The 14,504-nt window shown below is 39.9% G+C and overlaps 1 protein-coding gene across 1 annotated transcript in view; it reads right to left on the bottom strand.

Moving 5' to 3' along the window:
- The window catches only part of LOC143119777 (NACHT, LRR and PYD domains-containing protein 12-like), a 36,435-nt gene extending 25,136 nt beyond the window's left edge, over positions 1 to 11,299 (bottom strand). Inside the window, exons 1-2 of the mRNA XM_076281330.1 lie at positions 11,287 to 11,299; positions 10,957 to 11,040 (exon numbers count right to left, since the gene is read on the bottom strand). Coding sequence (XP_076137445.1) covers positions 10,957 to 10,968 — 12 coding nt within the window. The 5' untranslated portion in view covers positions 10,969 to 11,040; positions 11,287 to 11,299. The remainder of the gene's footprint in view (positions 1 to 10,956; positions 11,041 to 11,286) is intronic.
- Positions 11,300 to 14,504: the final 3,205 nt, after the last annotated feature.

Raw genomic sequence — 14,504 nt, 5'->3', positions numbered from 1 at the left:
GCTGAGATGTTTTTGTAAATAAATAAATAAATAAATAAATAAATAAATAAATAAATAACATTATGCTGATACCTTTTGCTTTTCCCAAATACAATGTAGCCTACAGGTGTAAGTGACATTTAATCAATCCAGTTGCAATGGATGAACTGTGATGAACTGCCCTACTTGTGATTGTTTAGAGATTTTAAAGGTTTTATAACAATGCTACATCTTCTTTAGCTATTCTACAATCTATTCACCTTTTCAGCACCAGTAGGCTACTTTCTGTGCAGCCGCACACACACACACTCAGGCATGCCAAACAAGCATACACAAAAGTTTCAAGAGTGGGGGATGGAGTAAAATATGGAGACAAATTGAAGTGTGCTTTATTTTCGCGGAACGGATGTACAGGACTGAGCGGCGGTCATATTTTGTACCGCTATGCGGTACATCTAGTTCTATTTTATTTTTAATTTGCTTTTTTCACCTTGAGTTAAATGCTGGGCTGTCATTATGTATATTGTGTGAAACTTTTGTGGAGATAAAAGATAGGGTGCATAGAGATGCAGTGACATACAGGCTGAGATATGGACAGGTTAATCTGTGTTAGTTACAATGTGAAGGGTTTGGGCAATCCAATCAAGAGAAAAAAGATATTTAGTCATTGATTCAAGAGACTCATCTGTCGGAAAAAGAACACCTAAAATTAAAAAGAGAATGGGTGGACCAGGTATTTAGCTCTTCCTTTGAGAGCGGGAGAAAAAGGGGGGTGGCCATTTTACTGAACAAATCAGTCTACTTTAACCATACACAGACTATTAAAGATAAAGAAGGGAGATATGTTATGGTAAGAACTCTTTAGGACTAGGAACTGCAGTATTGAACCCATCACTATATCGGACCATGCACCAGTGACTTTGGAGGTGAGGATAGGGCCTAGTAAACAGTTTAAATACTGGAGACTGAATGTTTCTTTGTTAAATGATGACTTAATTAAACAAGAAATAAAAAAAGATTTAATAGAATAAATAACATTAAATGATAATGGAGCTGTATCTCCCTCTATCCTGTGGGAGGGGGCCAAAGTGGTGATGAGGGGCAAAATTATTGCAATTTCTTAAAGACTGAAAAAGCAAAGATTAGCTCAACAAGATAAATTAGAGAAAGAAATTAAGGAACTAGAGACAGAGCACAAGCTATCTAATAACCAGGAAGTATTAGCAGTACTAAAGGAGACTAGTCAAACATTGGATGACCTGTTAATTTCTAAAGCAGAAGGTGCATTAAGATTTACAAAAAGAAAATATTATGAATTTGGAAATAGAGCAAGCCGTTTATTGGCTTTCCAACTCCGAAAAGAACAATCTAGTAGAATTGTTCACAAGATACAGTGCCATATCATGGTAAGATGCTAACGCAACCACATGATATTGCAGAGGCATTTGCTAAATACTATGAAAAGCTATATGAGGAAGAGAGGGACCCACAGATAAAAGAAAAAATGGACATATTCTTTAACTCAATTAAAATGTCTAAATTAACATCATCTGAATCAGAAATGTTGTCTTCTCCAATTACAGACAAGGAAATTAAAGATAATATTCAAAATCTAAAAAAATAATAATTCACCAGGTGTGGACGGATTTCCAGGAGAATATTATAAAACATTTATAAATGAATTAACACCATTATTGCTCAGAGTGTATAACTATGCACTTAAAGAAGGGGACCCACCTGGCTCATGGTCAGAAGCAATAATTAGTGTAATCCATAAAGACAATAAAGATCCAACACAATGCAAATCCTACCGCCCAATTAGTCTCCTGTGTGTAGACCTTAAGATATTAACGTCAATAATAGCAAAGAGGATACAGAAATATATATATAAACTTGTGAAACCAGATCAGACAGGATTTATCAACAATAGACAAGCAGTAGACAACATTAGAAGAGCCCTTAATTTACAGGAAATTGCGGCCAAAAGAAATGCCACGTCAGTGCTTCTCAGCCTTGATGCTGAGAAGGCATTTGATAGGGTTGACGGGCTCTTCCTCCAACAGACCCTTAGATGTATGGGCTTTAATGATACATTTATTAAGTGGATTCAAATGTTCTATAGCAATCCTAGATCCAGTTTCTATGCTTATGGTTAACAGAATATGGTTTGATGCAAACCATATTCTGACACCAATGGAGATGTTTCAATGGGCAAAAGAAAACATTAAGAACATTACATTCCTCTTTGTTAGTGCAGAAGATATTAAAAAACACGAGGAAACATACAAATTGGAGAGACGTTATGCCTCGGCCAACACGATCAGTGGAACAGGATCGCATCATTGCTTTATATCAATTTTGAAGTTTCATGGCGGGTCTCTTTCATGGGGGATAAGGGGTTACAGTCCGTTACAGTCTCAGTATTTAATTGTTTGCCATCACTGAGCATAATACTAAGTTATTTCCACTATTTTCATGCTTAATCATCACTAAATTCTCCCTGATCTGCATTCCAGACTTCTGGGAAACAATGTCCAAAATGGTGCATTATGAAGAAAAAAAATCTTATTATGGAGCTTCATAGTCAAAGGTTTTATTTCATTAAAAGAAAGAACAAATCTGTATCTTTATCTGGTATAAATCCCATTAAGATGATCAAGTGCCCACATGGTCATTTGGGGGTCCAAATATGGGGTTCCAAAAGAGTCACCTCTGCCGGAGAGGGTTTTTGGACCCCCATGAAACCCCCACCAGTGGTACCATACCCTTCAAATTCATTTTGGCAAGAGCAAGGTTCCCACATATAACAAATAATCCTGTTTAGAATAAATATGATCATTAATTGTGGTGGTAGGGCCACCCAAAAAGTGAAAAATCATACATGCCGTCAACATTTTTTAGGATTTTGGTGACCAACCTCTCACCCAAACAGTAAGGAATATTGATTCTGCCGCCAGAATTGTGTAGTACAGGCTACACACAGAACTACCACACCAGTTTCCAGACCTATACCACTATTAGAACAGACATTATGGGCTTCCAAAAATGCCAAAAGATGAAATGTGAAATTCCAATGTGTCAATTAGGGCCGTGGCACCCAAAATTCAAATGGACGCCACAGCCAAACCGTTTGAGATATTGACCTGAAACTTCAGATTCCTTTGTTTTGGTAACATAAGGTATATTTTCACCACTTTTCAGCAAAATCTGAGAAGTGTCATGTACATGGCTGGCTGAGTTGGCGTGAAATGACCCTTCAGGCTTAATGGTTCCCTAGTGCTGATTTCCAGTAAGTTCCTTTACAGCTGTTGGACATGAGCCATCGACCTTTGATTCAGCATCAGCCATATTTGATCCATCAGGTAGCTGAGACACTACAGACAACTACAGAAAACAACTGTCAATGTCAGATAACTTTTGTATGACGTTTTTTTAAGAGCTATCCACAAGGTCAGGCTGTGGAGATATTTCTCGTGCAGTTTAAGTCTGACAAGAAAACAACAACTCAGGCATCTGATTATTTCCTCTTAGCTATCAAGTAAACGCAGACAATTTTATGTATACGACTAAATTATGTTGTCTGTACAAATGACTCCCTAGCACATTTTCTACTAGCTTTATAGGCAGCTCATTATCATTCCCAACTGATTTTCAATTGAAAATCTGACTTGTTAATGTTTGGGGGCCTTTCAAACAAGCTAAGGACACATACACATGAATATGTGCATTGTTCATATATGCCTCGTTAAAAAGGTAACCCAGGTTTAACCTATCATGGGCCCACAGCAATCTGCCCACATGGGTAACCCAGGTTTAACTCATCATGGGCCCACAGCAATCTGCCCACATGGGTAATGTAGGTTTAACCCATCATGGGGCCTACTTTAATCTGCCCACATGGGTAACCCAGGTTTAACCCATCATGGGGCATACAGTAATATAACCACATGGGTAACCCAGGTTTAACCCATCATGGGGCCTATAATATAACCACATGGGTAACCCAGGTTTAACCCATCATGGGGCCTACAGTAATCTGCCTACATGGGTAACCCAGGTTTAACCCATCATGGGGCCCACAGTAATCTGCCCACATGGGCTGACGGGCCACTGTGTGAAATCCCCTACTGTACCAATAGAACAAGGAAGTTAACATCTCTCCTGTGTATATTTGAAAAAGACATTTGCCGTGCCAGCTGAATTTTAAAGGATCACACCAAGGGTAAATACTTTTTTACAGTGCACTTAAAAAGCATCATCTTTTCAGTATGTCCACTTATAATAGGCAAAAATACCTTAACATAATGTTGTGACAAAATGTTGACATTATTATTCGCAGTCATCTGAGCACGGGATATGGAAAAACTGTCCTCGACAGACACCCACACCCCACCCTCCCAGCCCTTTACTACATGGACACAACTACAGCCTACATTTGAAGCCAGACACTGCGGCAACATGCAACTGCACATGTTTCCAAAATATTAAAGTTAAATTATATAACTCTCGATAATAAGGAGTTTGTTTTACAAGATGCTGTCATCACAGAAAAGGAACCTGCATGGATTGCAACTGATTACAACTGAATACACAATTAGAAAAAAATATTCTGAAGGGTGCTATATGGAACCACATAGGTTCTTACAAGCATGGAACCATTTCGCCATCAGAAGGTGCTATTTAAATGCTTATGTTGAGTGTTGATAGTGAATTAGATAGATAGATAGATAGATAGATACTTTATTGATCCCCAAGGGGAAATGTAAAATTGCTTGTAGGGATTATGGGTAAATTATTTTCTGAGTATTGTCAGGATTTCCATTAAGGAGAAGATCATTCTTGAAATAGTAAGGACGTTTTAGAGGGTACACATACCTCCCTTCTGGGTTCAATGCAAAATTGATTACTTTCTCAATTACCATTAACCTGCCCATTTGGTGGTGTCACAAAGCTGGGCACTCAATGCTTACTTGCATTATGTGTCTGTGTACTTCATCTGGGATGGAGTTAATGTTTGCCTTATAAGGTGAGGATTCTTGGACCTTATATATATATATATATATATATATAGTATAGTATATATACTTTTTTGATCCCGTGAGGGAAATTTGGTCTCTGCATTTAACCCAATCGGTGAATTAGTGAAACACAAACAGCACACAGTGAACACACAGTGAGGTGAAGCACACACTAATCCCGGCGCAGTGAGCTGCCTGCTACAACGGCGGCGCTCGGGGAGCAGTGAGGGGTTAGGTGCCTTGCTTAAGGGCACTTCAGCCGCGGCCCACTGGTCGGGGCTCGAACAGGCAACCCTCCGGTTACAAGTCCAGAGTGCTAACCAGTGGGCCACGGCTGCCCCAGTATATGTTTACTATGGATATAAAAGCTGTAGAAACTGGAGTAATAGTTGTAAAAAAAGAATGTTTGTGAAAAGTTTATATTCACACTGTCAGCACTGCACATCTAAATTTGTGTACATCTGTTCCTGCCTCCAGCACAACCAATACTTTTAGCCTTTTGCAGGATTACGGTGTTGTGGATGGTCATCTATTTGTGGCACCAACAAATAATCACAACATGACAACATGACAGCAACAGTATAAAGCCTTTAGTGTCACTGCCACTTAGTTCTGTGTTTTATTTTAAGATTAAAGTTCAGTTAGGATTGATAAGTAATCTCTTTAAGATGAGGACTGGGGCTGTGGCATTCTAGGAACAAACTTCAAATGGTTCCACATAGAACCATTACAATGCAGAACAAAGGCACATTGTATGTTTCTTTTTTTTAAAGGTTCCATTTGTAACCATTTTGGGGGCCTTCTTTGTATCAAAGAATGGAACGATTTTTAATGAAGACATTAAGAAAAAATTACATATCCATGTTTTTCAATAATAATATTGTCTTGTTTAAAATTGTATTGTTTGTCTGCAAGGCCACCAAACATGAACACATCCACCCTCTCCCTGTTTAGCCAGCTCAATTTTTCAATTGAAAATATAATTTGGGAATGATAAAGAGCTGCCTATAAAACTAGTAGAATGTGTGATATGGAGTCATTTGTGCAGACAAGATAATTGAGTCGTCGTAATACAATTGTCAGTGCGGTTATTTGATAGCTAAGAGGAAATAATCAGATGCTTGAGTTGTTGTTTTCTTGTCTGACCTAAACTGCTCCGAGAAATATCTCCACAGCCTGGCCTTGTGGATAGCTCTTCAAAAACAACTGCATACAGACGGTTAATTCTTGCCATCAACTTTTCATAATCAGTCATACAAAAGTTATCTGACATTGACACAGTTTTTTTTCTGTAGTTGTCTGTAGTGTCTCAGCTAGCTGGTGGATCAAATATGGCTGACACTGAATCAAAGGTTGATGGCTCATGTCCAAGAGCCATAAAGGAACTTAATGGAATTTACTGGAAATCAGCACTAGGGAAACAATAAGCCTGAAGTTTAACATGTTCTCTAAGTCATCATAGTTTGCTTCAGTGAACATATTAGTCTATTGACATACTCCAATATTTAGATAGACCGTTGTATGATTTCAGAACTACATACATGAGCAGGAATCTGACACCAGACCCTGTTGTTGATGGAGCACAGTGTTCCAGTGCAGCTTAGTAACTGATTTACAGACTTGATCATGCTGTTGTCTACAAGCACCTGATCTCCTCCCTGACTCTTATCATGAGCACAGATCTCAATGGCAGAATATGCTGATACGAGAGACTACTACATGAGGCACCATGCTCTCTCTGTAACTGTAGTTTAGTTTTTATGTGATTTTTACCGTAATTAAGCAGCTTTATTGAGATTGCTGTTTTGGAGCAACAGGAAACTGCAGCTCTGCTGCTACTCGATCAGAAGCGGTATGCTTTGCATTGGATGCTGTTTTATGTACGCCAGTGCCTGAAGGCATGTTTTGTTTTAACTTTCCTAAAGGAATAAATGTGATAAAAGCCAGTTTTGGTCTCAGTCCCATCACCGCCTGACCACCGTTACATCTCTTCTGGTGCTACCAGATAAACACCCACAGACACACAACACTGAGCTCAGCACAGTATGGGCTACCTGCACAGCCCTGATTTACTTATGACAACCGGCGTCACCATAATTACAAAACAAATCTCAAATCTCTCCTCTATGTTTGAGATGTCTTGCTTAGACTACCAATGTGACCTACAGCTAAGAGTTACCAAAGCACGCAGGAAACGAGTTGAGACTGATACAAAAATATATTTATTTTCCAAATTTTCAAGTGTCACCAGCAGTCTCTAGAACAAGACTAATAAAAACATTCACAATTTATTAATTCAATATTCTAAAAAGTCTGTATACATATAAGTCTTTAAAAAAATAGCAATGATGACAGTTTGGTAGGGCACTCAACATAGGCTTCAAGTTTACAGAGCCTCCACAAAGATCAACCAGGACGGGGTCTCCTCACAATAAATAGTGACACACAGGACACAAAAGAAAACAAAAGAAAGGGAAATGTATGATTCACAGCACAGCAAAATGGCCTGAGCCAAGGTAAGGTGCACTACAAGCTGAGCAAACAAGGGTGACCACAGCAAACACTTAGGAGTGAGGAGCCCTGCTTAAGATTCTGGGGATTAATGTAGTACTTAAAGCTTAGGTCTGAGGGTATCACAGATACTGTAAGAGTCTGCTAAATGTTCACAGTGTAAGTGTGCTAAGTTATAGCAAATCTAATTCAACCTATACAACGAGTCATAGAACCCTATGGCTCAGAAGTACCAGTTTCCAGTATGGATGCGCTAAGTCAATGGGTAAACCCGTTAGTAAATTTATGAACTAATACTGCCGGGAGTAGCCTATAGACCCTATGCCCCCGGAGTAAGTCTCCCGTATGGAAATACCGTGTGAATCCACTAAGCAGCCGTCAGTAACTCTATGAACTAATACAGCCGGAAGCATAGACACTATGCCCCGGAGTAACAGTTTCCCGTATGGAAATACTTATGGTAGTACGCTGGTACTTATCTATGATTTCAAGGGTTAGTTTCAACGTAGGCTAGGCCTACAGCGCAATCCCTTGCAACGGGCCAAACATAGGCCTTCAAACACCAGTATGGACAAAATCAGTGTGGCACTCAGTAAAAGAAACAAACAGAACGAAAATAAACCAAGACAAAACAGTGGCTATTATCACTACCAACCCACCCAAGCAGCAAAACACGTTATTTGAACCAAAACAAACGTTTTATTTAGGTTGTATTTTGGTTTCAAATAAAACAGACGTGTTTAGTACGTTCTTTCAACGTGTTTTTTGGCACCAGTACAATTAACCCTGTTAAAAACGTCCATTGAACGTTGTAACCTGGTGCCAAAAGATATGTGCAAAACCCAACGCATCTAGCACCGATTCCAACGTCAACAGAAGATGCAATTTCGGTTTCAATTTACACCAACTATTACCAACTAAAAAACAACGTGAATTACACGTTCAAAATGGGTGAAAATCACAACGTTTTTTCACGCACGTATCTGACACTTACTTTCAACATTAAATGAAGGTGCTGGTGTGGTGTCATTTTTACACCAAATACTAACGAGGGGAAAATGTGTGGAAAACGTGCCAGACACGTCTGATGTTAACCAGAGGCAAAACTGTGAGCACACTGGCAATTGTGCGACTGCTGGTCCGCGGAGTGAAATTATAAGCCCGGTGCGCAATTGATTGCGCAACTGCGGGCTGAACAGAAAAAAACGGTAATCAGGAAGAACAGAAATACTCGCTAATTCGTTGTCATTAAACATGGAGCAAACAATTAAATTATGCTGTGAGAGTTCGTCGAATGCATGAATGCATTTCATTAAAAAACATGTCAATTTTTTCTCCATTTGCCTACCAGAGTATGATGATTGCATGCGGGAAACATCCGAAAACAATAGTACTCATATAATTGCTGTTGTTTTTAGATCTAATGCAACCATGCTTAAGTAATTAACTATTCTAATTATATCTTTACTAACTTTGACCAAGCAATTGAAAGGATAGTAGATCTATAACTATGATAGTTATCCTATTTGAGCTCCAGACTAGCTCATGAAGGGATGCTGATTCAAGACGGGAGGGTGTAACCCAGTGTTTTTCAACCACTGTGCCGGGGCACACTAGTGTGCCGTGAGAGATCATCAGGTGTGCCGCAGAACATTACCCAAATGTCACTCACTGGTCCAGAAAAGCAACTGTTGCATCAAAGAATTTATAACCACATGCTCTCATTGATTGTATGATTGCACTATTTGTGGTATGCAGGCATTGTACGGGGGCCCCATATCCAGTATTCACAGAATCATCACATATCCAGTTCATAACAACAATTAAATTAGATATAGTCACCTACAAATGAAACAGAGGGTGCTTGTTTTATTGAGCAGGTCTTGCATAGAAGCCATAATAAGGCCATATCTGTGTATTATTTGACATTTTAGGCTATGGTATGTTTATTTTTTCTTCACACAGGATGTGAGTGTGCCGTGGGACATTTTAAGTGTCAAAAGTGTGCCGTGGCACAAAAAAGGTTGAAAAACACTGGTGTAACCCATATGAAATGGTTAGCCATTATCAACATGAAAGATGTTGTAGCATAGTTTGACCTCAGGGTGGCGCACGCACACCATAGTCAGCTGTTATGCCAACGTCAGTTTGTCGTTACGCTTTGACACTGAAGGAAACCCAAGCCTAACGTCCGAAAGGAAAAAAGGCACTAAATACTTTGAAATCGCTCAATTCTTTCATAAATGTAATCAAATTCAATACTAATAAGTTATTTTATATCAAAGAGCAATCCAGAAGTGAAAACCGACGTGAAGCCAGTGCTCAACATTATGCTTTTCACCACGAAGCTCAGGTAAGCAGAGCTACTTGCTAACTACATTGGTAAACTTGAAAATGACAGTTAGCTGCTAAGTAGAATCGAATGCTGTGATGTAGACCATGATAATTACATTTTTATAAAAACCAATCGGAGTCTGATAAGTCAAGTCAAGTCAGTTTTATTTGATAAGCAATGTTCAGTTACTTATATTCAATGTCTTAACCAGCAGTGTAGATCTCTAATATTACTATTACTATTATTTCCAAAATAGTTTGGCTACTTCTGTTAGCTGTAGGCTAGCGCTATAGACCCCTTCGCAACGGCGGTTTAAACACAAACAATGTAGCGTTACCATGAAAGCCATTCATGGAATTCATCCTCTAGGTTGTTTCTCCGGTTTACACTCATTGTTGTTTTGTTTTGATCCACTATTTTTATGTAAAGAAGTAAAGAAACTGTTCATAGAAATAAGCTTACATCATATGTTTGTATTGTTTCAGAGAGGAACTTCAGCAGGCCAAGCATTGGATGACCTCGAGCGGCACTACGGCAGCCCAAGCCCGACATCAAGCCCAAGCCCGTCACAGTCGCTGATGCTATTTTAAATAAATAAATATAGCTATATTTATTACAATTATTCATTGGTTATGCCTTTTCCATCGAAGTTAGAATAACTGGCCACATAAATGCTATTATAAAGCATATAGGCCTAGCCTAGGCCAAAATAAAATTCAAAGCCCCTGAGCTATAGCACACACGTTTAATTTAAGTGTCAAACTCAACGTGCAGTACACGTAATAAAAATCTAATTTGCACGTTCATTGAACGTGTTTTTCACAACATTGTGTTTTAACACCCTTTTGCAACGTGCACAAAACGTACTGGACACTTATGAACTATTCTGGAACGTGTAAAAAGCGTAATCGGGAACCTACACTTTTACCAAAAATGAACGTTATTCTGAACCAATTCTGAACGTGTCTGACACCAACAGAGCACTGATAAAAAACGTGTACAACACGTCTGTTTGCTACCTGGGCAGTCGCTCCTAAAACAGATACAACCATAGTTAGTAAACTACAACCATGCGCTATGAATGCAGTAGGTGTAAACTTCAAATGTTTGTACCTGCTCCGTCATGGCAACGCTGTTGACATAAACTCCCGAACCCCTGCGTAAAGCAGTCCAACCTCCGTGTGGATGCAGCTCGCACTGGAACAGTTGTTAAAAAATAGCAGTTGTTACGACTGAACTGATGTTAGTTAGTGCATTTAGAACAAAACGGGAGGTCATACCTAATAATGGACACAGGGTACGGAGCTTCCAGTGTTTGTTTGGCATATCCCTTGTCCATCAAAGTTACTATGCGCCCAGTCTAAAAGCATTCGTTAGGTTAAAAACACTTGACTACCACAGCTACAATACATTTCTATGTCTGCTCAAACATAAATAGCATACCTGTATGAAAGCTCTAAACCATCACAGTAGTCGTCCTAAACGAGATGCTATGCTTCGTTGCTGAACTGAGGACAAGTATCCTACCAGCGACGACTCGGCAAAAGCACAGGTGTTGCCTTTTGTTAATGAACGACAAACGAGATCAAACGATACTTTGCCACGGACACGAGACTTTATTCGTCCCGTCAATCACTCTGTCAAAGTAAAAGCCCCCCTCCCCAAATCAACAAACAGCTCCTGCTGCAGGCTACACCAACAAGAGATGGAAAACTGTTAGATTTCATATGGCTCGTTTAGACTACACTGGGTCCACAACTGAAGCACTCTGTTTGTAAAGATAGTTTTTGAAGACTGGTCTCATTTTTTTCCCAATGTATACACACCTCTATCACATCTGGTGTAGCCAGTTTCATTGATTACATTGGAAGCTAATTGATGCAGCAGACGCTCCTCAAACGGAACACTACAGTTACGTGCTCCAGGGCTGCCAACTTTTCAAAAAACCTTGGAGTGAGATTTGGTGGGGCCAACCAAAATTTTGCTGCGTAAATTTTTGTTTGGCTCATTCAGCATTATACCGTACAGTAAAAAAAACGCACATCAGTGGTTCTCAGGTGTAGGGACCAGGCATGGACGGATTATGAGCTTTCGGGCCCTTGGGCCCAGATGTATTAAGGGCTCCCCACTAATTGTCGTATATGTGGAAGGGGGGTTTGGGGGTACTCCCCCAGAATTTTTTTAATTAGTTTAATGTGATTTCCTGTATTCTGGTGCATTTTGGGGATGGGCAATACTAAATTCAATCAGATTCATAGCCTACATCCTGATGTGTTGATATTGAGGCAATGATTCCATGCAAAGGCTTGGGCTTCAGGGCCCCCTGACACCTTGGGCCCCTGGGTCTGGGCCCGGAAGGCCCGTGCAGTAATCCATCCCTGGGACCAGGGTCCCAGAGTTATATGAACATTGGTATCAAAGGGATCTAGCCTACTACTAGGACCATGGGCGTCGGAGGCATTGTGAAAGTGGGTGTGACATTTCAGCGGGGGGTATGGGGGTCCTCCCCCAGAAATTTTTTTTTGGACTAGATGCAATTTCCTGAATTCTGGTACATTTTAACAGGTTATTTAGATACTTCTATATAACAAAATAAAGCCAGCCTACGAAATTAATAAAAAGTAAATCATGCATAATTTAAAAATAACTCAATAGGCTACTTGGCTACGCAATAAGGTTTCCATTACAGCACCGTGGACGTTCAATGAACGCGGATGGTTTGTTTGAAATCCCGACACATGGAACGTAATAGTGATCATCAAATACCTCCCCAGATTTCAGTGCCCATCAGTCCCAACATTTAACAATATAATCAAACAGTCCAAAAGTAAATTAACATTAGAATACATTATAATTTCGCCCCAATGAGGCTATGTAGAAATGTGTTGCAATTTCAAAACCGGATTACTCAGGAACCACTTATTGCACAGAGGCATGCTTTATATCCTCGTATTCGGTAGGTTTGCTGTTTATTGAGAAATAGGGTTTTCCACGTGTTGTGTGAAGGGTTAGTGAAATATTAAACCGAGAGTAATGGGTAAATGCAAATATGATTAGCCTAAATTGCACGTCGGTTCAATGTTAATTCTCTCGCGAACCATTTATCACAGCAACTTGGCGCTAATATCATTGGAAAGCTTAGATTCCGCACGTTCACATGATGTGTGATATCATATGTATAGGTTTAGTTTAGTTGAACCTCATCTGCCAGGTATTTGACCTACCAGGTTGACACTTCAGCGTGAAAAATACTCAATAATACTCAAAGCATACCTGAAGCCGGGGAAATGCGGGGGGGGGGGGGGGGGGGGGGGGGTGCGCCTGGGATGGCTTCTGAAGTAGCATCGCAAATGAGAGAAAATTTAGAAAATTCCACAGACAGGGGGTGCTCTTGAACCCTCTCACCGTCTCTGAAAGCATAATCGTGGCTCAACAGGTAGATCTATAGGCTAAACTCATTTTTCAGGCATCTGACCGACCGGGTTGACACTTCAGCGTGAGAAATCGGGGGTGTGGCGTGTGAGCGTGTGAAACTAATCAAATGCGTGTGTCTCACGGCCAATGCGTGAGAGTTGGCACCTATGTGCCTAGCTTCTACTAGAATGTGAATCACTAACATTGGACACCATGCAGAGGTGAACCGTAACTTACACTGCCATTAAAAACAAAAACTTCAAGCAAATGATAAAAAAAAATACTCTTAAACTTATTTAGGAGTGGACATACATTTATTACAAAGGTAACGTTAACTTATTGAAGACATTTCTCACCAGTCTAGAGTTAACAACACCGTGGTTAGCTAGACTGTCGGCTAGCTTAATAACAATATCGTTAACGTTAACTTAACGTTACCAGAAAAGTTGAGCTGTCAACTGTAGCAGCGCCAACGTCCTTTCTCCAGTTTTCCTAAATAACTCATTCTAGTATAACGGTTAACCCAAGAACTTAAAAAGTACTGAAAGGAAAGGAATACGAGTTCAGATGCCTACCTGGCGAGAAGATTCAGGAATTGTATTAAAGTCTCAACAGCAAAACGAGGCACAGCAGAGATACAGTACTCGCTATGGTTCACTTGTTGAAATATTTTAGAAATAACTTCAACGGCTGCGCTGCAGTATATATCCCAACAGTGACGTAAGCATGACGAACTGACTGTATCTCTCGTGCCAGATAAGAAAGAGGAAAGGATAGGAGAAAATGGATAGAAACAGTAGCCTAATCTTGTATAATAAAATATAATATAATTACATAGGTTGGTACATAACTAGGTGTATAACATACACCTAGCAACCACAATTATAATACAATATAAGCAAATGACTGACGTAAATATTGGGTGGGTTATGTGCAAACACTGTCTAGATTAGGCTATGTCATCTCCTTCCTAATGAATCAATGTTTGCTTGTAAGTTAGCTGGTAGCCTATGCTATGTATGGTTTAGCCAAAGGAATGACACTTATGTCAGGACCGGGTGGGTATTCGGGAGAATCGGGAGAATTCCCGGTCGGCCGCTTCACTTTTGGACCGGTCGAGTGTTCTTTTTCACGTTAGTATATCTTCTCTTAAAGTAGACTATCGCCTACACGTTCCGCATTCTGTGCATGACACCGTTGCATGGGCTCCATGTGAGCGAGCTCTCCCCTCCCCAAAAGAGTTGGTT

The sequence above is a fragment of the Alosa pseudoharengus genome, unplaced genomic scaffold (assembly GCF_046254945.1).
Source record: "Alosa pseudoharengus isolate Yale_2024_CS ecotype anadromous, Long Island Sound unplaced genomic scaffold, YU_APseudo_1.1 YU_APseudo_1.1_scf_1, whole genome shotgun sequence".
In the NCBI taxonomy this organism is placed as follows: Eukaryota; Metazoa; Chordata; class Actinopteri; order Clupeiformes; family Clupeidae; genus Alosa; species Alosa pseudoharengus.
Note: the sequence above shows the minus strand (reverse complement) of the source record. Positions and strands in the feature narration are given on the sequence as shown.